Source organism: Camarhynchus parvulus, unplaced genomic scaffold (genome assembly GCF_901933205.1).
Source record: "Camarhynchus parvulus unplaced genomic scaffold, STF_HiC, whole genome shotgun sequence".
Classification (NCBI taxonomy): domain Eukaryota; kingdom Metazoa; phylum Chordata; class Aves; order Passeriformes; family Thraupidae; genus Camarhynchus; species Camarhynchus parvulus.
The window spans coordinates 13,965-38,055 of record NW_022148179.1 but is presented as its reverse complement, the minus strand read 5'-3'; the positions used below and the strand labels follow the sequence as shown (position 1 = coordinate 38,055).

Genomic DNA, 24,091 nt, shown 5'->3' with positions numbered 1-24,091 from the left:
CTGAGTTTGGGTCATTTTGAGTGGGATTTTTTTGGGTGATTTTGGCTGATTTGGGGTCATTTTGAGTGGGATTTTTTTGGGATTTTTTTGGCTGATTTTGGCTGATTTTGGGTCATTTTGAGTGGAATTTTTTTGGCTGATTTTGGCTGATTTTGGGTCATTTTGAGTGGGATTTTTTTGGGATTTTTTTGGGTTATTTTGGCTGATTTTGGGTGATTTTGGGTCATTTTGAGTGGGATTTTTTTGGCTGATTTTGGCTGATTTTGGGTCATTTTGAGTGGGATTTTTTTGGGGATTTTTTGGGATTTTTTTGGGTGATTTTGGCTGATTTGGGGTCATTTTGAGTGGGATTTTTTTGGGGATTTTTTTGGGATTTTTTTGGGTGATTTTGGCTGATTTTGGGTCATTTTGAGTCATTTTGAGTGGGATTTTTTTGGGTGATTTTGGGTGATTTTGGCTGATTTGGGGTCATTTTGAGTGGGATTTTTTTGGGATTTTTTGGCTGATTTTGGGACATTTTGGGTCATTTTGAGTGGGATTTTTTTGGGATTTTTTGGGGATTTTTTTGGCTGATTTTGGGTGATTTTGGCTGATGTTCCCCCTCAGCGCCCGCATGCGGGGGCAGGGCGAGGGCCGGGGATAATTTGGGTTATTTTGGCTGATTTTGGGTCATTTTGAGTGGGATTTTTTTGGGATTTTTTTGGGATTTTTTTGGGTGATTTTGGCTGATTTGGGGTCATTTTGAGTGGGATTTTTTTGGGATTTTTTGGCTGATTTTGGGTGATTTTGGGTCATTTTGAGTGGAATTTTTTTGGGGATTTTTTTGGTATTTTTTTGGGTGATTTTGGGTCATTTTGAGTGGGATTTTTTTGGCTGATTTTGGCTGATTTTGGCTGATTTTGGGTCATTTTGAGTGGGATTTTTTTGGCTGATTTTGGCTGATTTGGCTGATTTTGGCTGATTTCCCCCTCAGCGCCCGCATGCGGGGGCAGGGCGAGGGCCGCGCGCCCCCCCCGGACCCCCGGGCCGAAGCCCATCGACAGCTCGGGGGGGCCGGCGCTGGCCCTATGCCCTCGGGGGGCGCCCTGAGCGCCCGGGGGCTCCCCCCAGGCCCCGCCCGGGAGCACCTGGAGAAGGCTCTGCTGGGCCAGGAGGCCGAGAGGTGAGCGGGAAACACACCTGGGAGCCTGAAAATACACCTGGGGGGGAAAAAACCACACCTGGGGGGGTTAAATCATCCCCAAAACCACACCTGGGAGCCTAAAACCACACCTGGGGGGGATAAACCACACCTGGGGGGGATAAACCACACCTGGGGGGGATAAACCACACCTGGAGAAGGCTCTGCTGGGCTAGGAGGCCGAGAGGTGAGCGGGAAACACACCTGGGAGCCCAGAAATACACCTGGGAGCCTGAAAATACACCTGGGGGGGATAAACCACACCCGGGGGGATAAACCACACCCGGGGGGATAAACCACACCCGGGGGGGTTAACGTGTACCTGGGGCCCCAAAACCACACCTGGGAGCCTGAAAATACACCTGGGGGGGAAAAACCACACCTGGGGGGGTTAAATCATCCCCAAAAACACACCTGGGAGCCTGAAAATTCACCTGGGGGGTTAAAAATCATCCCAAAAATTCACCTGGGGAGAGGGATGAAAACACCCAAAAATTCCCTGGGGCTCCCTAAAATTCCTCCCAGTCCCCCCCAGTCCCTCCCAGTCCATCCCAGTTTAACCCAGTCCATCCCAGTTCAATCCCAGTCCTTCCCAGTTCCTCCCAGTCCATCCCAGTCCCTCCCAGTCCATCCCAGTTTAACCCAGTCCATCCCAGTCCATCCCAGTCCCCTCCAGTCCATCCCAGTCCATCCCAGTTTAACCCAGTCCATCCCAGTCCATCCCAGTCCCTCCCAGTCCACCCCAGTCCCTCCCAGTTCATTCCCAGTCCATCCCAGTCCTCTCCAGTCCCTCCCAGTCCATCCCAGTCCCTCCCAGTCCCTCCCAGTTCATTCCCAGTCCATCCCAGTCCCTCCCAGTCCATCCCAGTCCATCCCAGTTCATTCCCAGTCCATCCCAGTCCCTCCCAGTCCCTCCCAGTCCCTCCCAGTTTAACCCAGTCCATCCCAGTTTAACCCAGTCCATCCCAGTCCCTCCCAGTCCCTCCCAGTTCATTCCCAGTCCATCCCAGTCCCTCCCAGTCCCTCCCAGTCCATCCCAGTCCATCCCAGTCCCTCCCAGTCCCTCCCAGTCCATCCCAGTCACTCCCAGTTCCCCCAGGAGGAAGAAGCTGCGCTTCCACCCGCGGCAGCTTTACCTGAGCGTCAAGCAGGGGGAGCTGGGCAGGGTCATCCTGATGCTCTGTGAGTTGGGGGATCCCAAAAAATCCCAAAATCTGGGGGGGGAACCCCGAAAAAATCCCCAAATTTGGGAAATCCCAAAAATCCTGGGAAAAATCCCAAAAATCCTGGGGAAAATCCCAAAATCTGGGGGGGAAACACGAAAAAATCCCCAAATTTGGGAAATCCCAAAAATCCTGGGAGAAATCCCAAAAATCCTGAGGAAAATCCCAAAAATCCTGGGAGAAATCCCAAAATTCCTGAGGAAAATCCCAAAATCTGGGGGGGAAACCTTAAAAAATCCCCAAATTTGGGAAATCCCAAAATTCCTGGGAGAAATCCCAAAAGTCCTGAGGAAAATCCCAAAATCTGGGGGGGAAACACGAAAAAATCCCCAAATTTGGGAAATCCCAAAATTCCTGGGAGAAATTCCAAAATTCCTGAGGAAAATCCCAAAAATCCTGGGAGAAATCCCAAAAATCCTGGGAGAAATCCCAAAATTCCTGAGGAAAATCCCAAAAGTCCTTGGAGAAATTCCAAAATTCCTGAGGAAAATCCCAAAAATCCTGGGAGAAATCCCAAAAATCCTGGGAGAAATCCCAAAATTCCTGAGGAAAATCCCAAAATCTGGGGGGGAAACACGAAAAAATCCCCAAATTTGGGAAATCCCAAAAGTCCTTGGAGAAATTCCAAAATTCCTGAGGAAAATCCCAAAAATCCTGGGAGAAATCCCAAAAATCCTGAGGAAAATCCCAAAATCTGGGGAGGGGGAGATTTGGGGACATCCTGATGCTCTGTGAGTAGGGGGACCCCAAAAATGTCACAAAAATTGGGGGGAAACCCTAGAAAGTCCCTAAATTGGGGGGGGGGGGGGAACCCAAAAAGATCCCCAAATGTGGGAAAAGTCCCAAAAATCCTGAGAGAAATCCCAAAAATTTGGGGGGAAACCCTAAAAAAATCCGGGGAGTCCCTGGGGGGATTTGGGGGTGGGTTTGGGGTCCTTGGGGGGGATTTTTGGGGGGTTCCCAATCCCTTTTTGGGGTCCCTTTTCCCATTTCTGGTGGTTTTTATCCCATTTTTGAGGTTCCTTTCCCCGTTTCCAGTGGTCTTTGCCCCATTTTTCTCTCCCTTTTCCCATTTTTGGGCCCCTTTTCTCATTTCAGGTGGGTTTTTCCCCATTTTTGGGGTTCCCAATCCCATTGGGATGGTTTTCCTCCAATTTTTGTCTTCTTCTACCCGTTTCTGGTGGTTTTACCCGTTTCTGGTGGTTTTAACCCCGTTGTTTGTCTCTCTTTTCCCATTTCTGATGTTTTTTACCCGTTCCTGGTGGATTTTATCCCATTTTGGTGCCTATTTCACCATTCCTGCTGGTTTTTACTCATTCCCGGTGTTTTTTACCCATTCCTGGTGTTTTTTACCTATTCCTGCTGTTTTTTACCCATTCCCGGTGTTTTTTACCCATCTCTGATATTTTTTACCCAATCCTGGTGGTTTTTACCCATTCCTGCTGGTTTTTTCCCATTCCTGGTGTTTTTTACCCAATCCTGGTGGTTTTTTCCCAATCCTGGTGTTTTTTACCCCATTTTGGTGCCTATTTCACCAATCCTGCTGATTTTTACCCAATCCTGCTGTTTTTTACCCATTCCTGCTGGTTTTTACCCAATCCTGGTGTTTTTTACCCAATCCTGGTGTTTTTTACCCAATCCTGCTGTTTTTTACCCATTCCTGGTGTTTTTTACCCCATTTTCCCCCCAGTGGACAACCTGGACCCCAATTTCCAGAGCGACGCTCAGAGCAAGCGCTCGGCGCTGCACGCGGCCGCGCAGAAGGGACACCTGGAGATTTGTCACCTCCTGCTGCAGGTGAGGGACACACCTGGGGACACCTGGGGACACCTTGGGACACACCTGGGACACCTGAGTGACACCTGGGGACACCTGGGGACACCTGGGGACACCTGAGTGACACCAGTGACACCTGGGGACACCTGGGGACACCTGGGGACACCTGGGACACACCTGAGACACACCTGGGACACACCTGGGGACACCTGGGGACACCTGGGACACACCTGGGACACACCTGAGACACACCTGGGACACACCTGAGACACACCTGGGGACACCTGAGTGACACCAGTGACACCTGGGCACACCTGGGCACACCTGGGGACACCTGGGACACACCTGGGGCACACCTGGGGCACACCTGGGGACACCTGGGGCACACCTGGGACACACCTGAGTGACACCAGTGACACCAGTACAGGGCTCCCAGTGCTCCCAGTATGGGATCTGTTGCTCAGGGGTCACTCAGTGGTCACTCAGGGGTCACTCATTGGTCACTCTGTGGTCACTCAGGGGTCACTCTGTGGTCACTCATTGGTCACTCGGGTCACTCTGGGGTCACTCATTGGTCACTCTGGGGTCACTCATTGGTCACTCTGTGGTCACTCAGGCCGGAGCCAAGATCAACGCCGTGGACAAGCAGCGCCGGGGGGGGGGTTGGTGCTGGTCAGTGCTGACCATAGATGGTCAGTAATGGTCAGTAACGGTCAGTGGTCACTCAGTGGTCACTCTGTGGTCACTCTGTGGTCACTCAGGCCGGAGCCAACATCAACGCCGTGGACAAGCAGCGCCGGACGCCGCTGATGGAGGCCGTGGCCAACGACCAGCTGGAGACGGCGCGGTACCTGCTGCAGAGGGGGGGGTGCGCCTACAGCCAGGTGAGTGACACACCTGAGACACACCTGTGTGATGTCATAGACACACCTGTGACATCACACACACAGCGGTACCTGCTGCGGGGTGTGTGCGTACAGCCAGGTGAGGGACACACCTGTGTGACGTCATAGACACACCTGTGTGACATCATAGACACACCTGTGACATCATAGACACACCTGTGACATCATAGACACACCTGTGTGACGTCATAGACACACCTGTGACATCATAGACACACCTGTGACGTCATAGACACACCTGTGTGACGTCATAGACACACCTGTGGCGTCATAGACACACCTGTGACGTCATAGACACACCTGTGACATCACACACACACAGTGGTACCTGCTGCAGAGGGGGGGGTGCGCCTACAGCCAGGTGAGGGACACACCTGTGTGACGTCATAGACACACCAGTGTGACGTCATAGACACACCTGTGTGACATCATAGACACACCTGTGTGACGTCATAGACACACCTGTATGACATCATAGACACACCTGTGTGATGTCATAGACACACCTGTGTGACGTCATAGACACACCTGTGACATCACAGACACACCTGTGTGACGTCATAGACACACCTGCGTGACATCATAGACACGCCTGTGTGACGTCATAGACACACCTGTGACGTCATAGACACACCTGCGTGACATCATAACCACACACACAGAGTGGTACCTGCTGCAGGGGGGGGATGCGCGTACAGCCAGGTATGGACACACCTGTGTGACGTCATAGACACACCTGTGTGACGTCATAGACACACCTGTGACGTCATAGACACACACACAGTGTGGTACCTGCTGCAGGGGGGGATGCGCGTACAGCCAGGTATGGACACACCTGTGTGACGTCATCACCCCCTGTGCGACATCATTCTCCCCGTATGACATCACAATCTCCGTATGACATCACCGCCCTCCCGTGTGACATCATTCTCTCCGTATGACGTCACCGTTTCCCCCCCCCGTGACGTCACAGGAGGAGGACGGCTCCACCTGCCTGCACCACGCGGCCAAAAACGGCAACCTGGAGATGGTGGAGCTGCTGCTGAGCACCGGCCAGGTGGACGTCAACGCGCAGGTGAGGGCGTGGTCAGTGTGGGCAGTGTGTCCTGGGGATGGTCAGTGTGTCCTGGGGATGGTCAGTGTGTCCTGAGTGTCCTGGGGATGGTCAGTGTGTCCTGGGAAGGGTCAGTGTGTCCTGAGTGTCCTGGGAAGGGTCAGTGTGTCCTGGGGGTGGTCAGTGTGTCCTGAGAGTGGGCAGTGTGTCCTGGGGATGGTCAGTGTGTCCTGGGAAGGGTCAGTGTGTCCTGGGGGTGCTCAGTGTGGTCAGTGTGTCCTGAGTGTGGTCAGTGTGTCCTGAGGGTGGTCAGTGTGTCCTGAGTGTCCTGGGGATGGTCAGTGTGTCCTGGGAAGGGTCAGTGTGTCCTGGGGATGGTCAGTGTGTCCTGGGGATGGTCAGTGTGTCCTGGGAAGGGTCAGTGTGTCCTGGGGATGGTCAGTGTGTCCTGGGGATGGTCAGTGTGTCCTGGGAAGGGTCAGTGTGTCCTGGGAAGGGTCAGTGTGTCCTGGGGATGGTCAGTGTGTCCTGAGTGTGGTCAGTGTGTCCTGGGAAGGGTCAGTGTGTCCTGAGTGTGGTCAGTGTGTCCTGAGTGTCCTGGGAAGGGTCAGTGTGTCCTGAGTGTGGTCAGTGTGTCCTGAGTGTCCTGGGAAGGGTCAGTGTGTCCTGAGTGTGGTCAGTGTGTCCTGAGTGTCCTGGGAAGGGTCAGTGTGTCCTGGGGATGGTCAGTGTGTCCTGAGTGTGGTCAGTGTGTCCTGAGTGTCCTGGGGGTGCTCAGTGTGGTCAGTGGGTGCTCAGTGACCCCCGAGTGACCCCCGAGTGACCCCTTGACCCCCAGGACAGCGGGGGCTGGACGCCCATCATCTGGGCGGCCGAGCACAAACACATCGAGGTCATCCGGCGGCTGCTGACCCGCGGGGCCGACGTCACGCTGACCGACAACGTGAGAGCCCGGGGCACCTGGGGCACCTGGGGGCATTGGGAACACACCTGGGGGCATTGGGAACACACCTGGGCACACCTGGGGGCATTGGGAACACACCTGGGGGCATTGGGAACACACCTGGGTACACCTGGGGGCATTGGGAACACACCTGGGGGCATTGGGAACACACCTGGGCACACCTGGGGGCATTGGGAACACACCTGGGTACACCTGGGGGCATTGGGAACACACCTGGGGGCATTGGGAACACACCTGGGTACACCTGGGGGCATTGGGAACACACCTGGGAGCATTGGGAACACACCTGGGCACACCTGGGGGCATTGGGAACACACCTGGGGCACCTGGGGGCATTGGGAACACACCTGGGGGCATTGGGAACACACCTGGGGGCATTGGGCACACACCTGGGGGACATCTGCCTGCACTGGGCAGTCAGTGGCTGGGTTTGGGTGGTCAGCAGTGGTCAGTGACGGTCAGCAGTGGGCACTGACGGTCAGCAGTGGTCACTGACGGTCAGCAGTGGTCAGCAGTGGTCACTGATGGTCAGCAGTGGTCAGCAGTGGTCACTGACGGTCAGTAGTGGTCAGTGATGGTCAGCAGTGGTCAGCAGTGGTCACTGACGGTCAGTAGTGGTCAGTGATGGTCAGCAGTGGTCACTCACGGTCAGTTGGTCCCTCAGGAGGAGAACATCTGCCTGCACTGGGCAGTCAGGGGCCGGGTGTAGCTGGTCAGTGATGGTCAGTGATGGTCAGCAGTGGTCACTGATGGTCAGTGACGGTCAGCAGTGGTCAGTGATGGTCAGTGATGGTCAGCGCTGGTCACTGACGGTCAGCAGTGGTCACTGACAGTCAGCAGTGGTCAGTGATGGTCAGTGATGGTCAGCGCTGGTCACTGACGGTCAGCAGTGGTCACTCACGGTCAGTTGGTCACTCAGGAGGAGAACATCGGCCTGCACTGGGCAGTCAGGGGCCGGGTGTAGCTGGTCAGTGATGGTCAGTGATGGTCAGCGCTGGTCACTGACGGTCAGTTGGTCACTCAGGAGGAGAACATCTGCCTGCACTGGGCAGTCAGGGGCCGGGTGTAGCTGGTCAGTGATGGTCAGTGGGTGGTCAGCAGTGGTCACTGACGGTCAGCAGTGGTCACTCACGGTCAGTTGGTCACTCAGGAGGAGAACATCTGCCTGCACTGGGCGTCGTTCACGGGCAGCGCCGAGATCGCCGAGGTGCTGCTGAACGCGCAGTGCGACCTGCACGCCGTCAACTTCCACGGGGACACGCCGCTGCACATCGCCGCCAGGGAGAGCTACCACGACTGCGTCAGGTAATGGGTCTGGGGGCTTCTGAGAGGGTCATGGGGGTCTGGGGGCTTCAGGGGAGTCAGGGGACACAGGGACAGCCCCTGCACATCGCCACCAGGGAGAGCTACCACGACTGTGTCAGGTAATGGGTCTGGGGGGGTCACAGGGGTCTGGGGGCTTCTCGGGGGTCACAGGGGTCACAGAGCCTGGGGGACACAGGGACAGCCCCTCCACGGGGACACCCCCCTGCACATCGCCGCCAGGGAGAGCTACCACGACTGCGTCAGGTAATGGGTCTGGGGGCTTCTGAGAGGGTCACAGGGGTCACAGGGGTCTGGGGGCTTCAGGGGAGTCACAGGGGTCACAGAGCCTGGGGGGACACAGGGACAGCCGCTGCACATTGCCGCCAGGGAGAGCTACCACGACTGCGTCAGGTAATGGGTCTGGGGGGGTCACAGGGGTCTGGGGGCTTCAGGGGAGTCACAGGGGTCACAGAGCCTGGGGGGACACAGGGACAGCCCCTCCACGGGGACACCCCCCTGCACATCGCCGCCAGGGAGAGCTACCATGATTGTGTGAGGTGAGGGAAATGGGTCTGGGGGCTTTGGGGGGTCTGGGGGTCGGGGCACACAGTGACATGATTGTGTGAGGAGAGAGAATTGGGTCTGGGGGCTTTTGGGGGTGTCGCAGGGGTCACGGGGGTCAGGGAACAATGGGGACACAGGGACGCAATTGTGCCAGGTGAGGGAATTGGGTCTGGGGGCTTCGCAGCGGGCTGGGGGGGTTCCAGGGGTCTGGGGGCTCCAGGGGGGATCCCATGGGGAGAATCCATTAAATGAGGGGGGGATCCCCGGAATTTGGGGTTGAATTTGGGTGGATTTGGGGGCTCCTGTGAATTTGGGGAGGGGTCTCAGGAATTTGGGGAGGGGTCTCAGGAACTGGGGAGGGGTCTCAGCAATTGCTGACCCCCCTCCCCACTTCGGGGTCCGTAGGGGATCCCATGGGGAGAAACCATTCAAGGGCAGGGGGGGATCCCCGGAATTGGGGGTTGGATTTGGGTGGATTTTGGGGGTTCCCATGAATTTGGGGAGGGGTCCAGAGTTTGAGGAGGGTTCCCAAGAACTGGGGAGGGGTCTCATGAATTTGGGGAGGGGTCTCAGAAATTGGGGAGGGGTCTCAGAAATTGGGGAGGGGTCCCAGGTGGTCCCTGAGCCCCCTCCCCAGTTTGGAGTCCATAGGGGATCCCATGGGGAGAAACCATTCAAGGGCAGGGGGGGATCCCCGGAATTGAGGGTTGAATTTGGGTGGATTTTGGGGGTTCCCATGAATTTGGGGAGGGGTCCGGAATTTGGGGAGGGGTTCAGAGTTTGAGGAGGGTTCCCAAGAATTGGGGAGGGGTCTCAGAAATTGGGGAGGGGTCCCAGGTGGTCCCTGATCCCCCTCCTCAATTCGGGGTCCTTAGGGGATCCCATGGGGAGAAACCATTGAAGGGCAGGGGGGGATCCCCGGAATTGAGGGTTACATTTGGGTGGATTTTGGGGGTTCCCATGAATTTGGGGAGGGGTCCGGAATTTGGGGAAGGGTCCCTGACCCCTCGGCGCCCCCCCAGCCTGTTCCTGTCGCGCGGGGCCGACCCCGAGGTGCGGAACAAGGAGGGCGACTCCCCCCTGGACCTGACCCCGGAGCGCTCCGAGGTCTGGGTGGCGCTGCAGCTCAACCGGAAACTGCGCCTGGGGGCGGCGGGCCGGGCGCTGCACACCGAGCGCATCGTCAGCAGGTCAGAGCGGCACCGAACGGGTTAATCCGGGCAATTTGGGGGGAATTCGGGTGAATTCGGGGGTTTTGTTTTTATGGGAATTTTTTCCGGATTTTTTGGGGATTTTTTTGGTGATTTTTGGGGTCACAAACTGCGCCTGAGGGCGGCGGGCCGGGCGCTGCACAGCGAGCACAGGTGGGAACGGCGCCGAAGGGGTTAATCCGGGGGGGATTTGGGGGTTTGGTTTTATGGGATTTATTTGGGATTTTTTTCTGATTTTTTCCGATTTTTTTTTCGATTTTTTCTGATTTTTTTTCTGAAATTTTCTGATTTTTTAAAAATTTTTTTTCAATTTTTTAATGATTTTTTTGCAACGATTTTTGGCGATTTTTTTTTTGGCAGTTTTTGTGTCACAAATTGAGGCTGGGGGTTATTTTGGGGGTTTTTGTTTTTATGGGATTTTCTACCTCATTTTTTGGGGATTTTTTGGGGATTTTTTTTCCTTTTTTTTGATTTTTTTCTGGTTTTTGGCGTCACAAATTCAGGCTCGGGTTTGCATTGTCAGCAGGCGGAGCTCGCGCTTTTTACAGGATTTATTTGGGATTTTTAAAAAGTTTTTTCTGATTTTTTGGGATTTTTTTTAATTTTGAGGAGATTTTTTTCTGGATTTTTTGGGATTTTTTTTTTTTTTTGTGGATTTTTTTTGTAATTTTCCCATTTCTGGCCAGATTTTCATGGGAATTTTTCCATTTCTGTGTGGGTTTTTTTTTTCTTTTTGCATTTCGGGCTGGATTTTTTAAAGAATTTTGTCGTTTCTGGCCCGATTTTTTTGGTAATTTTTTGCATTTTTCTGGCTGGATTTTTTTTGCAATTTTCCCATTTCTGGCCAGATTTTCACAAGAATTTTCCCACTTCTGCCTGGATTTTTTGATTATTATTTTTCCATTTCCGCCTGGATTTTTTTATTACTTATTTTTAGATTCCTGGCTGGATTTCTGGGGTAATTTTGCTGTTTCTGGCTGGATTTTTTTGGGGTGATTTTTACATTTCTAGGTGGATTTTTTTGGTAATTTTTGCATTTCTGGCCGGATTTTTGTGGGGTTTTTTGCATTTCTGGCCGGATTTTGTTGCTGATTTCGGGGTCCCCACCCCTTTACCCCCCATTTCTCCCCAATTTTCCCCCAGGGACGTGGCCAGGGGCCACGAGAACGTCCCCATCCCCTGCGTCAACGGCGTGGACGAGGAGCCCTGTCCCCAGGACTACAAATACATCGCGGAGAACTGCGAGACCTCCACCATGAACATCGACCACAACATCACCCACCTGCAGGTGCTGCCTCACTGGGGGGAAAACGGGGAAAAAATGGTGAAAAAACGAGAAAAATCGGCGAAAAAACGAGAAAAATCGGTGAAAGAATGGTGAAAATCAGCGAAAAAATGGCATTTTTGGGGGTAGAAATGGGATAAAAATTGGATTTTTGGGGGTAAAATTGATGGGAAGCGGGGATTTGGGAGGGACTGGGATGAGCTGGGAGAAAAAACGGGGAAAAAATGGGAAAAATCGGTGAAAAAATGATGGGAAAGTGGCGTTTTGGGGATAAAAAGTGGATTTTTTTGGGGGGTAAAACTGATGGGAAGTGGGGGTTTGGGGGGACTGGAATGAACTGGGTGAAAAAATGGCAAAAATCGGTGAAAAATGGGATTTTTTGGAGTAAAAATGGGATTTTTGGGGGTAAAAATGGGATTTTTGGGGTTAAAAATGGGATTTTTGGGGTAAAAATGGGATTTTTGGGGGTAAAAATGGGATTTTTGGGGTAAAATGGGATTTTGGGGGTAAAAATGGGATTTTTGGGGTAAAAAATGGGATTTTTGGGGTAAAAATGGGATTTTTGGGGTAAAAATGGGAGTTTTGGGGGTAAAAATGGGATTTTTTGGGGTAAAAATGGGATTTTTGGGGTAAAAATGGGATTTTTGGGGTAAAAATGGGATTTTTGGGGTAAAATTGCTGTGAAATGGGGATTTGGGGGCACTGGGATGGCCGGGGAGGGGATTTGGAGGCATTTTGGGGGGAATTTTGTGTATTTTGGGAGAATTTGGGGTTCATTTTGTGTCTTTTGGGTAAATGCTGGTACGTTTCGGTGCGTTTGGGGATTTTGGTTTAACTTCAGGAATTCGGGTCAATTTTGTGTCTTTTGGGTTTATTTTGTGTCATTTTGGCGCGATTTCTTTATTTTTTGGTGGAAGTTTTGGGTATTTTGGGTAAGTTTTGGGTGATTTTGGCTGAATTTGGGGTGAATTTTGTCGATTTTGGGTGATTTGGGGTAAATTTGGGATGAATTTTGTCGATTTTGGGTGATTTTGGCTGAATTTGGGGGGATTTGGGGGGATTTTTTCAGCACTGCACCTGCCAGGACGATTGCTCCTCCTCCAACTGCCTCTGTGGGCAGCTCAGCATCCGCTGCTGGTACGACAAGGTGAGAGAGGGGAAAAATCCCCAAAAAAACCCTAAAAAAATCCCCCAAATTCCCTCAAAACGACCCCCAAAAATACCCAAAAAATACCCCCCAAAATAGCCTCAAAATTCCCTCAAAACCACCTCAAAAATACCCCCAAAAATATCCCCAGAATACCCCAAAATATCCTCCAAAATACCCCAAAAATGCTCCAAAAATCCTCAAAATTCCCTCAAAACGACCCCCAAAAATATCCCCAAAAAATATCCCCAAAATATCCCCAAAATAGCCTCAGAAATACCCCAAAATACTCTCAAAAATCAAAAAAATCACCCCAAAATACCCCAGAAATATCCCCAAAATTCCCTCAAAACGACCCCCAAAAAATACCCCAAAAATATCCCAAAAACAGCCTCCAAATTCCCTCAAAAATACCCAAAAAATATCCCCAAAACACCCCAAAATAGCCTCCAAAATATCCCAAAAATGCCCCAAAACCACCCCAAAATACTCTCAAAAATAAATAAAAAAAAAAACCAACCCCAAAAATATCCCCAAAATTCCCTCAAAACCACCCCAAAAATCCCCCCCAAAATACCCCAAAAATAACCTCAATATTTCCTTTTTGGGCTATTTTCAAGTGTATTTTTGGGGTGGTTTTAAGGGCATTTTTGGGCCATTTTTTGAGTATTTTTGAGGGTATTTTTTGGGTAAAGTGTATTTTTGGGTGCTTTTCAGGATATTTTTGGGCCATTTTTGGGATATTTTTAAGGATATTTTTGGGGTGGTTCTGAGTGTCATTTTGAAGTACTTTTGGGGTATTTAAAAGTGTATTTTTGGGGTGCTTCTGAGAGCGATTTTGGGGTGCTTTGGGGTATTTTTAAGGATATTTTTGGGGTGCTTCTGAGGGTGATTTTGGAGTATTTTTGGGGTATTTTAAAGTGTAATTTTGGGGTGGTTTTCAGGGTATTTTTGGGCCACTTTGGGATATTTTAGGGGTATTTTGAAATGTATTTTTGGGGTGGTTCTGAGGCTGATTTTAGGCTATTTTGGGGTTATTTTTAAGGATATTTTTGGGGTGGTTCTGAGGGTAATTTTGGAGTGTTTTTGGGGTATTTTTAAGGATATTTTTGGGGTGGTTCTGAGGGCGATTTTGGGCCATTTTTAGGGTATTTTTAAGGATATTTTTGGGGTGGTTCTGAGGGTAATTTTGGAGTGTTTTTGGGATATTTTTAAGGATATATTTGGGGTGGTTCTGAGGGTCATTTTGGAGTATTTTTGGGGTATTTTAAAGTGTAATTTTGGGGTGGTTTTCAGGGTATTTTTGGGCCACTTTGGGGTATTTTGGGGTTATTTTTAAGGATATTTTTGGGGTGGTTCTGAGGCTGATTTTGGGCTATTTTGGGGTATTTTTAAGGATATTTTTGGGGTGGTTCTGAGGGTGATTTTGGGGTGCTTTGGGGCAGTTTCAGTGTCCCTTTTCCCCCTGCCAGGACGGGCGGCTGCTGCAGGAGTTCAATAAAATCGAGCCCCCCCTGATCTTCGAGTGCAACCAGGCGTGCACCTGCTGGAGGAGCTGCAAGAACCGCGTGGTGCAGAGCGGCATCAAGTGCGACCCCAAAATCCCAAAAATCCCCAAATTCTGCACCCAAAAAACCCCGAAATCCCAAATTCTGCACCCCAAAAACCCCAAAATCCCCAAATTCTGCACCCAAAAAACCCCAAAATCCTGAAATTCTGCACCCCAAAATCCCAAAAATCCCCAAATTCTGCACCCAAAAAACCCCGAAATCCCAAATTCTGCACCCCAAAAACCCCAAAATCCTGAAATTCTGCACCCATAAAAGCCCAAAATCCCCAAATTCTGCACCCAAAATCCCAAATTCTGCACCCCAAAAACCGCGTGGTGCAGAGCAGCATCAAGTGCGACCCCAAAATCCCAAATTCTGTGCCCAAAAAAACCCAAAATCGCAAATTCTGCACCCCAAAAACCCCAAAATCCCGAAATTCTGCACCCCAAAAACGCCAAAATCCCAAATTCTGCACCCCAAAAACCCCAAAATCCCAAATTCTGCACCCCAAAAACCCCAAAATCCTGAAATTCTGCACCCAAAAAAGCCCAAAATCCTCAAATTCTGCACCCAAAATCCCAAATTCTGCACCCCAAAAACCCCCAAATCCCGAAATTCTGCACCCAAAGAAACCCAAAATCCCAAATTCTGCACCCCAAAAACCGCGTGGTGCAGAGCGGCATCAAGTGTGACCCCAAAAATCCCCTAAATCCCCAAATTCTGCGCCCAAAAAAACCCAAAATCCTGAATTCTATTCCCCAAAAATCCCCAAATCCCAGACCCCAAAAAACCCCAAATCCCAAAGTTCTGCACCCCAGAAATCCCAAAATCCTGAAATTCTGCCATTTTCACCCCCAAATCCCCTTTTTTTTTACCCAAAATTCCCATTATTCCCTCATTTTCTCCCCTAAAATTTCCATTTTCCCCCATTTTTCCCCAAAATTCCGGTTTTTTTCCCCATCCCAGGGTCCGGCTCCAGCTGTACCGAACGGCCAAGATGGGCTGGGGGGTTCGGGCGCTGCAGGCGATTCCCCCCGGCACCTTCATCTGCGAGTGAGGGCCCCAAAAAACCCCAAAATCACCCCAAAAATGGGCGGGGAAAATCCCAAAAACGGGGAGGGAAAAAATCCTAAAAATAGAGAAAAAAATCCCAAAAACGGGGAGGGAAAAATCCCAAAAATAGAGAAAAAATCCTAAAAACGGGGAGGGAAAAAATCCTGAAAATAGAGAAAAAAATCCCAAAAACGGGGAGGGAAAAATCCCAAAAATAGAGAAAAAATCCTAAAATGGGGAGGGAAAAAATCCTGAAAATAGAGAAAAAAATCCCAAAAACAGGGAGGGAAAAATCCCAAAAATAGAGAAAAAATCCTAAAAACGGGGAGGGAAAAAATCCTGAAAATAGAGAAAAAAATCCCAAAAATGGGGAGGGAAAAAATCCTAAAAAATAGAGAAAAAATCCTAAAAACGGGGAGGGAAAAAATCCTGAAAATAGAGAAAAAAATCCCAAAAACAGGGAGGGAAAAATCCCAAAAATAGAGAAAAAATCCTAAAAACGGGGAGGGAAAAAATCCTGAAAATAGAGAAAAAATCCCAAAACAGGGAGGGAAAAATCCCAAAAAATAGAGAAAAAATCCTAAAAACGGGAAGGGAAAAAATCCTGAAAATAGAGAAAAAAATCCCAAAAACGGGGAGGGAAAAATCCCAAAAATAGAGAAAAAATCCCAAAAACGGGGAGGGAAAAATCCCAAAAATGGGGAGGCAAAAAATCCCAAAAACGGGGAGGGAAAAAACCCAAAAAATAGAGAAAAAAATCTGAAAAATAGATCAAAAAATCCCAAAAATGGGGAGGCAAAAAATCCTAAAAATAGAGAAAAATAAATCCCCGAAACGGGGAGGGAAAAATCCCAAAAATAGGAAAAAACCCCTAAAAATGTGGAAATACACCAAAAACAAGGTGGGGGGGGAAATCCCAAAAATGGAGAGGAAAAAATCCTAAAAATGGATGAAAAATCCCAAAAATGGGAAAACACTCAAAAAAATGGGGGTGAAAGGACAAAAAATGAGGGGAAAATCCCTCAAAAATTATGAGGGAAAATCCCAAAAATGGGGAGGGGACCCCAAAAACCCAGAAAACACCCCAAAAATGGGGGAGGGAAATCATAAAAATGAGGAGGAAGATGCTAAATTTGAGAGAAAAACCCCAAAAACGGGGAGGGAAAAAATCCCAAAAATAGAGAAAAAAAACCCTAAAAACAGGGAGGGAAAAAATCCCAAAAATGGGGAGGGGGACCCCAAGAATGGGAGGTTTGGGGGATTTTAGGTTTTTTCGGGTGGATTTTAGGGGTTTTTTTTTTGGAGGATTTAAGGGGGATTTAGGGGAATTTTACCTTTTTTTTTTTCATGCTAGTTTTTTGGGGGAAATTTCTGTTTTTTGGGGTGCCCAAAATGGGGATTTTTTGGCCCAGGTACGTGGGGGAGCTGATCTCGGACGCCGAGGCCGACGTGAGGGAGGACGACTCCTACCTGTTCGACCTGGACAACAAGGTCAGGGGCATTTGGGGCTTTTTGGGCATTTTGGGGGCTCAGGGGACCCCAGATTTTTGGGGTGACCCCAAAATTTGGGACGACCCCAAAATTTGGGACACCAGGTCTACCCCATTCACCCAATGGGGTTGAATCTCATTGAAGGGTCCCAGAGATTTTGGGAGATCCCAGGAAATTTTGGGGGGTCCCAGGGAATTGGGGGGGCGCCAAAATTTTTGGGGGGGTCCCTAAAGGTGCTGAGGGTCCTCAGGTGTGCAGGTGAGGGGACCCCAAAACTTGTGGGGCGACCCCAAAATTTGGGACACCAGGTCTACCCCATTGACCCAATGGAGGTGTCCCAGGAATTTTTGGGGGGGGTCCCAGAGATTTTGGGAGGGGTCTCAGGAATTTGGGGGCTCCAGGAATTTTGGGGAGGGTCCTTTAAAGGTGCTGAGGGTCCCCTGATGAGCAAGGGGACCCCAGGTGAGCAAAAAATGACCCCAAATCTTCACCAACAAACCCCAAAATTTGGGACACCAGGTCTACCCCATTCACCCACTGGCGAGTCACAGGAATTTTTTGGGGGTCGCAGGAATTTTGGGGGGATCCCAGAAATTTTGTCGGGGGGGGATAGGGTCCCTGAGATTTTTGGGGGTCCCAGGGATTTAGGGCGGGTCCCTAAAGGATTTGAGGCTCCCCAGTTGTACAGAGGAGGGACCCCAAATCTTCAGAAACCACCCCCAGTTTGGGACACCAGGTCTACCCCATTCACCCAATGCAGGGGTCCCAGGAATTTTTGGGGGGTCCCAGAGATTTGGGGGGCTCCAGGATTTTTGGGGTGTCCCAAGGTGCTGAGGGTCCCCTGATGAGCGGGGGAATCCCAGATGTGTAAGTGAAGGACCCCAAATCCTCAAGGAACAGCCCCAAAATTTGAAACACCCAGCTCTACCCTGTTCTGCACTGGGCGTGGCCACGCGCGGTAGCCCCGCCCTCCCTTTTTTGACCACGCCCCCTGTGGCGCCAGGACGGCGAGGTTTACTGCATCGACGCCCGTTACTATGGCAACGTCAGCCGCTTCATCAACCACCTGTGCGACCCCAACATCATCCCCGTGCGCGTGTTCATGCTGCACCAGGACCTGCGCTTCCCCCGCATCGCCTTCTTCAGCAGCCGCCACATCCGGCCCGGCGAGGAGCTGGGGTGGGGATTTCTGGGGTTTTATATCGATTTATTGGGGTTTTATATCGATTTATTGGGGTTTTATAGGGATTTATTGGGGTTTGATTGGGGTTTCATTGGGATTTATTGGGGTTTTATAGGGATTTATTGGGGTTTTATATCGATTTATTGGGGTTTTATAGTGATTTATTGGGGTTTTATATCGATTTATTGGGGTTTTATATAGATTTATTGGGGTTCTATAGTGATTTATTGGGGTTTTATAGTGATTTATTTGGGTTTTATAGGGATTTATTGGGGTTTTATAGATATTTATTGGGGTTTGATTGGGGTTTTATATCAATTTATTGAGGTTTTATAGGGATTTATTGGGGATTTATTGAGGTTTTATAGGGTTTTATAGGGATTTATTGGGGTTTGATTGGGATTTATTGGGGTTTTATATTGATTTATTGGGGTTTTATATTGGTTTATTGGGGTTTTATAGAGATTTATTGGGGTTTTATAGGGATTTATTGGGGTTTGATTGGGATTTATTGGGGTTTGATTGGGGTTTAATTGGGAATTATTGGGGTTTTGTAGAGATTTATTGGGGTTTTATATTGATTTATTGGGGTTTAATTGGGGTTTATTGGGGTTTTATTGGGAATTTATATGGATTTATTGGGGTTTTAGAGGGTTTTATTGGGATTTATTAGGGATTTATTGGGGTTTTATAGGGTTTTATAGGGTTTAATTGGGGTTTTATAGGGCTTAATTGGGATTTATTGGGGTTTATTGGGAATTTATAGGGATTTATTGGGGTTTTATATTGATTTTTGAGGTTCTATAGGGATTTATTGGGGTTTATTGGCGTTTTATATTGATTTATTGGGGTTTTTTAGGGTTTAATTGGGATTTATTGGGGTTTATTGGGAGATTATATGGATTTATTGGGGTTTTATTGAGGTGTTTATGGGATTTTCCTGGACAAAGGACAATTTTGGAACATTTAGGCCCATTTAGGGCAAATTTAAGGACATTTAGGGCCAATTTTGGAACATTTCGGTCCAACCAAAGGCCATCCAAGACATCTGGGGACATTTTAGGGTCATTAAGGGACAATTTATTGACATTTAGGGACAATTTAGGGCCATCTAAGGACATTTAGGAACAACTTAGGGCCATTTAAGGACAACTTATTGACATTTAGGGCAAATTTAAGGCTATTTAAGGACATTTAGGGGCAATTCAGGGCAAATTTAAGGCCATTAAGGAGATTTAGGGCCATCTAAGGACATTTTGTGAAAATTTAAGGACATTTAAGGATGTTTAGGGCCATTTAAGGACAATTTAGGGCCATTTAAGGACAATTTATGGACAATTCAGTGAAAATTTAAGGACATTTAGGGCCATTTAAGGACATTTAAGGGTATTTAGGGCCATTTAAGGACATTTAAGGATATTTAGGGCCATTTTAGGGCCATTTAAGGACAATTTAGGGACAATTTAGGGAAAATTTAAGGACATTTAGGGCCATTTAAGGATATTTAGGGCCATTTAAGGACAATTTAGTGCCATTTAAGGACAATTTAGTGGAAATTTAAGGACAATTTAGTGAAAATTCAAAGACAATTTAGGGAAAATTTAAGGACAATTTAGAGCCAATTTAGCACAAATTTACACCCCCCACCCCATTTTTGGGTGACCCCAAACCCCCCTAACCCCAACCGCCCCCACTTTGGGGACGGGCTCGGAATTTGGGGGTGACCCCAGGATTTTTGTCCCCCCCCCAAATTTGCAGGTTTGACTACGGGGATCGGTTTTGGGACATCAAGAGCAAATACTTCCCGTGCCAGTCGTGCCTCCGAAATGCAAACACTGCCGGCGGGTGGGGGCGGGGACCCCCGAGCTGCTGCCCCCCTGCTGGCCCTGCCCCCGCCGTGAAAAAAAAACCCAAAAAAACCCCCAAAAAAATCCCCAAAAAATCCCCCAAAAAATCCCAAAAACGCCCCCGAATGACCCGAAACAGCCCCCGAATTTGTACCCAAAACTGTCCCGCTTTTTGTAACTGAAAGTGCCCCCAGATTTACCCAAAACTGCCCCAAATTCACCCCAAATGGTCCCAGTTCCACCCCGAAATCACCCAAAATTCACCCAAAATGGGCAAAATTGGCACAAAATGGGCAAAATTGACCCAAAACTGCCCCAAATTCACCCAAATCTGCCTCGATTTTGCAACTGAAAGTGCCCCAAATTCACCCCAAATGGCTCCAGTTCTACCCCCAAATCGGCCAAAATTCATCCAAAATGGGCAAAATTCACTCAGAACTGCCCCGAATTCACCCAAAATTGCCCCAAATTTTCTCAAAAAACGGCTCCAAATTTTCACAACAAACTGCTCCAAATTCACCCCAAAACGGCTCCAAGTTCATCTCAAATTGGCCAAAATTCATCCAGAAGGGGCCCAAATTTACTCTAAACTGCCCCAAATTTACCCTAAACTCCAAATTCACCAAAATGGTCTCAAATCCACCCAAAAGAGCCCAAAAAGGGCCCAAATCTAATGAAAACTGCCCCAAAATTACCCAAAAAACTGCTCCAAATATAGCCAGAACAGCCCCAAATTTACCCAAAATGGTCAAAATTGACACAAAAATGGCTCCGAATTCACCCAAAACTGCCCCAATTGAAGCAAAACGGCCCAAATTTACCTGAAACTGCCGCAAATTGACCGAAAACTGCCCTGAATTTACCCCAAATTGGCCAAAATTCACCCCAAACTGCCCCAAATTCATCCAAAATATTTAAAATTCACCGAAAACAGCTCCAAGTTTATCCCAAATTGACCAAAATTTCCCCCCATCCGCCCCAAATTTGCCCCAATTTCCCTAAATTTCCCCTTTAACCCTTCCCCCCCCCGCTTGATTGACGTCGGATTTGAACCAATAAAGAGCCTGGAATGAAAAGGGGGCGTGGTCTCGTGAAATGGGCGGGGTTTGCTGGGGAGTGGGCGGGGCTATGGTGGGAAAAGGGGAGGGGCGATTTTTTACCTCAAAACTTCATTCAGGACCCCCAAAAATCCTCTCGGGACCCCAAAAATCCACCTGGAACCCCCCAAAATTCACTTCGGAGCCCCCAAATTCAGCCGGGACCCCCAAAATCCACTCAGAACCACCCAAAATCCTCTCAGAATCCCCCAAAAATTCATTTGGGACCCCCCAAAACCCACCTGGGACTCCCAAAATTCATTCAGCGCCTGCCAAAATCCGCACAGGACGCCCAAAATTCACTCGGGACCCCTAAAATTGACCTGGCAACCCCAAAAATCGCCTCGGGACGCCCGAAAATCCACTCGGTTTTACGGCAGTCGCGCTTTACGGCCCTTTCACGACGTTTGACGTAATTTTCATTTAATTTTTAATTGTAAGATATCCGGCCCTTTAATTAGCGGCCACGCCCCTTTTAGCAAACGTCACCGCCCTTGTGGGAAATTTTTTTTTTTTTTTTTAGTTTTTAGGGGATTTTTTAGGAATTTTTTTTTTTTTTTGGGAAATTTTGGGATTTTGGGGGAATTTTTTGGGGGGATTTTTTTTTTATATTTCCGGAAATTTTTTAGAGAAATTTTTGGATTTTTGGGGAATTTTTTTGGATTTTTGAGGAAATTTTTTAGGGAAATTTTGGGGTTTTTTTTTATATTTGGGGAAATTTTTTAGGGAAATTTTGGGATTTTTTTGAGGATTTCGCGGGAAGTTTTTGGGATTGTTTTTTATTTTTGACGAAATTTTTTAGGGAAACTTTTCGATTTTGGGGGAATTTTTTATTTTTTGGGGTTTTTTTTGACAAAGTTTTTTAGGGAAATTTTGGGATTTTTTTGAGGATTTGGGGGGAAATTTTTGGGATGGTTTTTTATTTTTGAGAAAATTTTTTAGGGAAATTTTTGGATTTTTGGGGAATTTTTTTGGATTTTTGGTTTTTTTTTATTTGGGATTTTGAGGAAATTTTTTAGGGAAATTTTGGAATTTGTTTTGGACATTTGGGGAAATTTTTTAGGGAAATTTTGGGATTTTTTTTTGAGTATTTTGGGGGAATTTTTTGGGATTGTTTATTATTTTGGGGGAAATTTTTTAGGGAAATTTTTGCATTTTTTAGGGGAATTTTTTGGGATTTTTTTTTAAATTTTGGAGAAATTTCTTTCAGCCCAAGCCGCTGACTGTGGTGGCGTTTGAGGGTCCCCAGGACGGGGGAAGAAATGAAAATTTTGACTCCCCCTTTCAGAAGCATTTATTATTTCACGATTTATTATTTTATTATTTACTTTTTAAGCTTTTTTTTTTTTTTGTGATTTATTATTTTATCATTCCTTATTTTATTTTTTTGTATTGTTATTTTACGATTTATTATTTCACGATCTTTATTTTATTAAACGAAAACGAGACATTAAAACTTTATTAAAACAGCAAGGAGACATCAGGAAGCTGGAAAGGAATAAGTGATAAAAACCTGGGAAAGCTCACAGGATTTTTGGGGGGGGTCCTGGGAGGGATTTTGGGGGGTCCCAGGCGGTTTTTGGGGGGGTCCTTAGGGTGGATTTTAGGAGATTTTTGGGGGCTCCCTTGGGGGTTTTAGGGGGATTTTTTGGGGTGGTTTTTGTGGAGTTTTTTGGGGAGGATTTTTGGGGGGTCCCCAAACCTCCCCAGGCCACTCCCAAACCCTTCTAAGACCCCCATCCCCCCAAGCCTCCCCCAAATTACCCCAAACCCTTCAGAATCCCCCCCCAGGACCCCCCCAAATTTCCCCAAATCCCACCAAGACCCCTCAGAGACCCCCCCCCCCAAACCCCTCCAGGACACCCCCAAATTACCCCAAAACCCCCCAACTCCCCCAAACCTCCCCAGGACCCCCCGAAATTTTGGGGGTTTTTTGAGGGGATTTGGTGACATTTTTTTGGGGGGTTTTGAGGGGATTTTGGGGGGTTTGGGGAGCATTTGGGGAGGGCTCAGGGGGGTCTTGGGGGGGATCTGGGGGTCCTGGGGAGGGGTCTGGGGGCGTTTTGGGGGGTTCAGGAGGGGTTTGAGGGCATTTCGGGGGCTCTTGGTGCATTTTGGGGGGGATCTGGGAATTCTGGGGGGGGAAACTGGGGGCGTTTTGGGGGTCTGGGGGGGTTTGGGGGGATTCTGAGGGGTCTCGGGGGGATCCTGAGGGAATTGTGAGGGGAATCCTCAGGGGGATTCTGAGGGGGTCCTGAGGAGGATCCTGAGGGGATCCTGAGGGGTCTCAGGGAATCCTGAGGGGATCCTGAGGGGATTCTGAGGGGGATTCTGAGGGGGATCCTGAGGGGATTCTGAGGGGATTCTGAGGGGATCCTGAGGGGATCCTGAGGGGGATCCTGAGGGGTCTCAGGGCGATCCTGAGGGGGATCCTGAGGGGATCCTGAGGGGATCCTGAGGGGTCTCAGGGCGATCCTGAGGGGGATCGTGAGGGGGATCGTGAGGGGGATCCTGAGGGGTCTCAGGGCGATCCTGAGGGGGATCGTGAGGCGGATCTCGGGGGGATCCAAGGGGGGATCCCGAGGGCTCTCGGCGGCACCGCAATGGGGCTCACAATTGGGGAGGGGGTCACTCACCGGCCTCTCCCGCCGCCTCCACCACGAGGGTCCCGACGGGCGGCTCCTGAGGGGGAGGGGGAGGGGCAGAGCGCTCCGTGAGGGGAGCGCCCCTCCCCCCGGCGGATCCCGCCCTTCCCCCCGCTCACAAACACCCCCCGGCTCCACAAAACCCCTCAAAACCTCACAAAAAAACCCCAAAATCGCCTCAAAATGCCCCAAAAAGCGGCCCCGGCGCCGCCGCCCCTCAGACCTCGGCGCCTCCCGCCGCCTCCATCGCCGCCGAGCGCGCCGCGCGCGGTGACGTCAGCACGCAGCGCGGAGGGGCGTGGTTATGCCTTATATGGGTAAAACCACGCCCACAGCGCAGCGCTTTGTCCTAGGGGCGTGGCTCCGCCCACCGAGGAAGCCACGCCTACTCAACGAGAAAACCCCGCCCATTTCTGCTTTCGGCCACGCCCATATCGAATTTTCGGGGGGTCCTGGTGTTTCGGGAATTAATTAATAAATCCCCAAAAATTAATAAATCACTGAAAGTGAACAAATCATCAAAACAAGTCCTCCTAAAAATTGAATAAGTAAAAATAAAGGAACCGAAAAAAAAAATTTTCCCCAAAAAGGGAAAAAATCCCTTAAAAATA

At 49.1% G+C, this 24,091-nt stretch overlaps 1 protein-coding gene across 1 annotated transcript; it reads left to right on the top strand.

The window, feature by feature from the left end:
- Positions 1 to 973: 973 nt before the first annotated feature.
- LOC115916136 (histone-lysine N-methyltransferase EHMT2-like) lies at positions 974 to 21,251 on the top strand (the record flags this gene model as incomplete). The annotated part of the gene is given in 17 exon segments (XM_030969835.1): positions 974 to 1,162; positions 2,280 to 2,362; positions 4,094 to 4,200; positions 4,941 to 5,063; positions 6,058 to 6,159; positions 6,977 to 7,081; positions 8,253 to 8,407; positions 9,994 to 10,161; positions 11,326 to 11,470; positions 12,537 to 12,614; positions 14,087 to 14,202; positions 15,131 to 15,217; positions 16,630 to 16,708; positions 17,712 to 17,887; positions 19,650 to 19,705; positions 19,708 to 19,736; positions 21,123 to 21,251. Coding segments are annotated over 17 exon segments (1,927 nt in total), but the record flags the coding sequence as incomplete, so codon positions are not given.
- Positions 21,252 to 24,091: the final 2,840 nt, after the last annotated feature.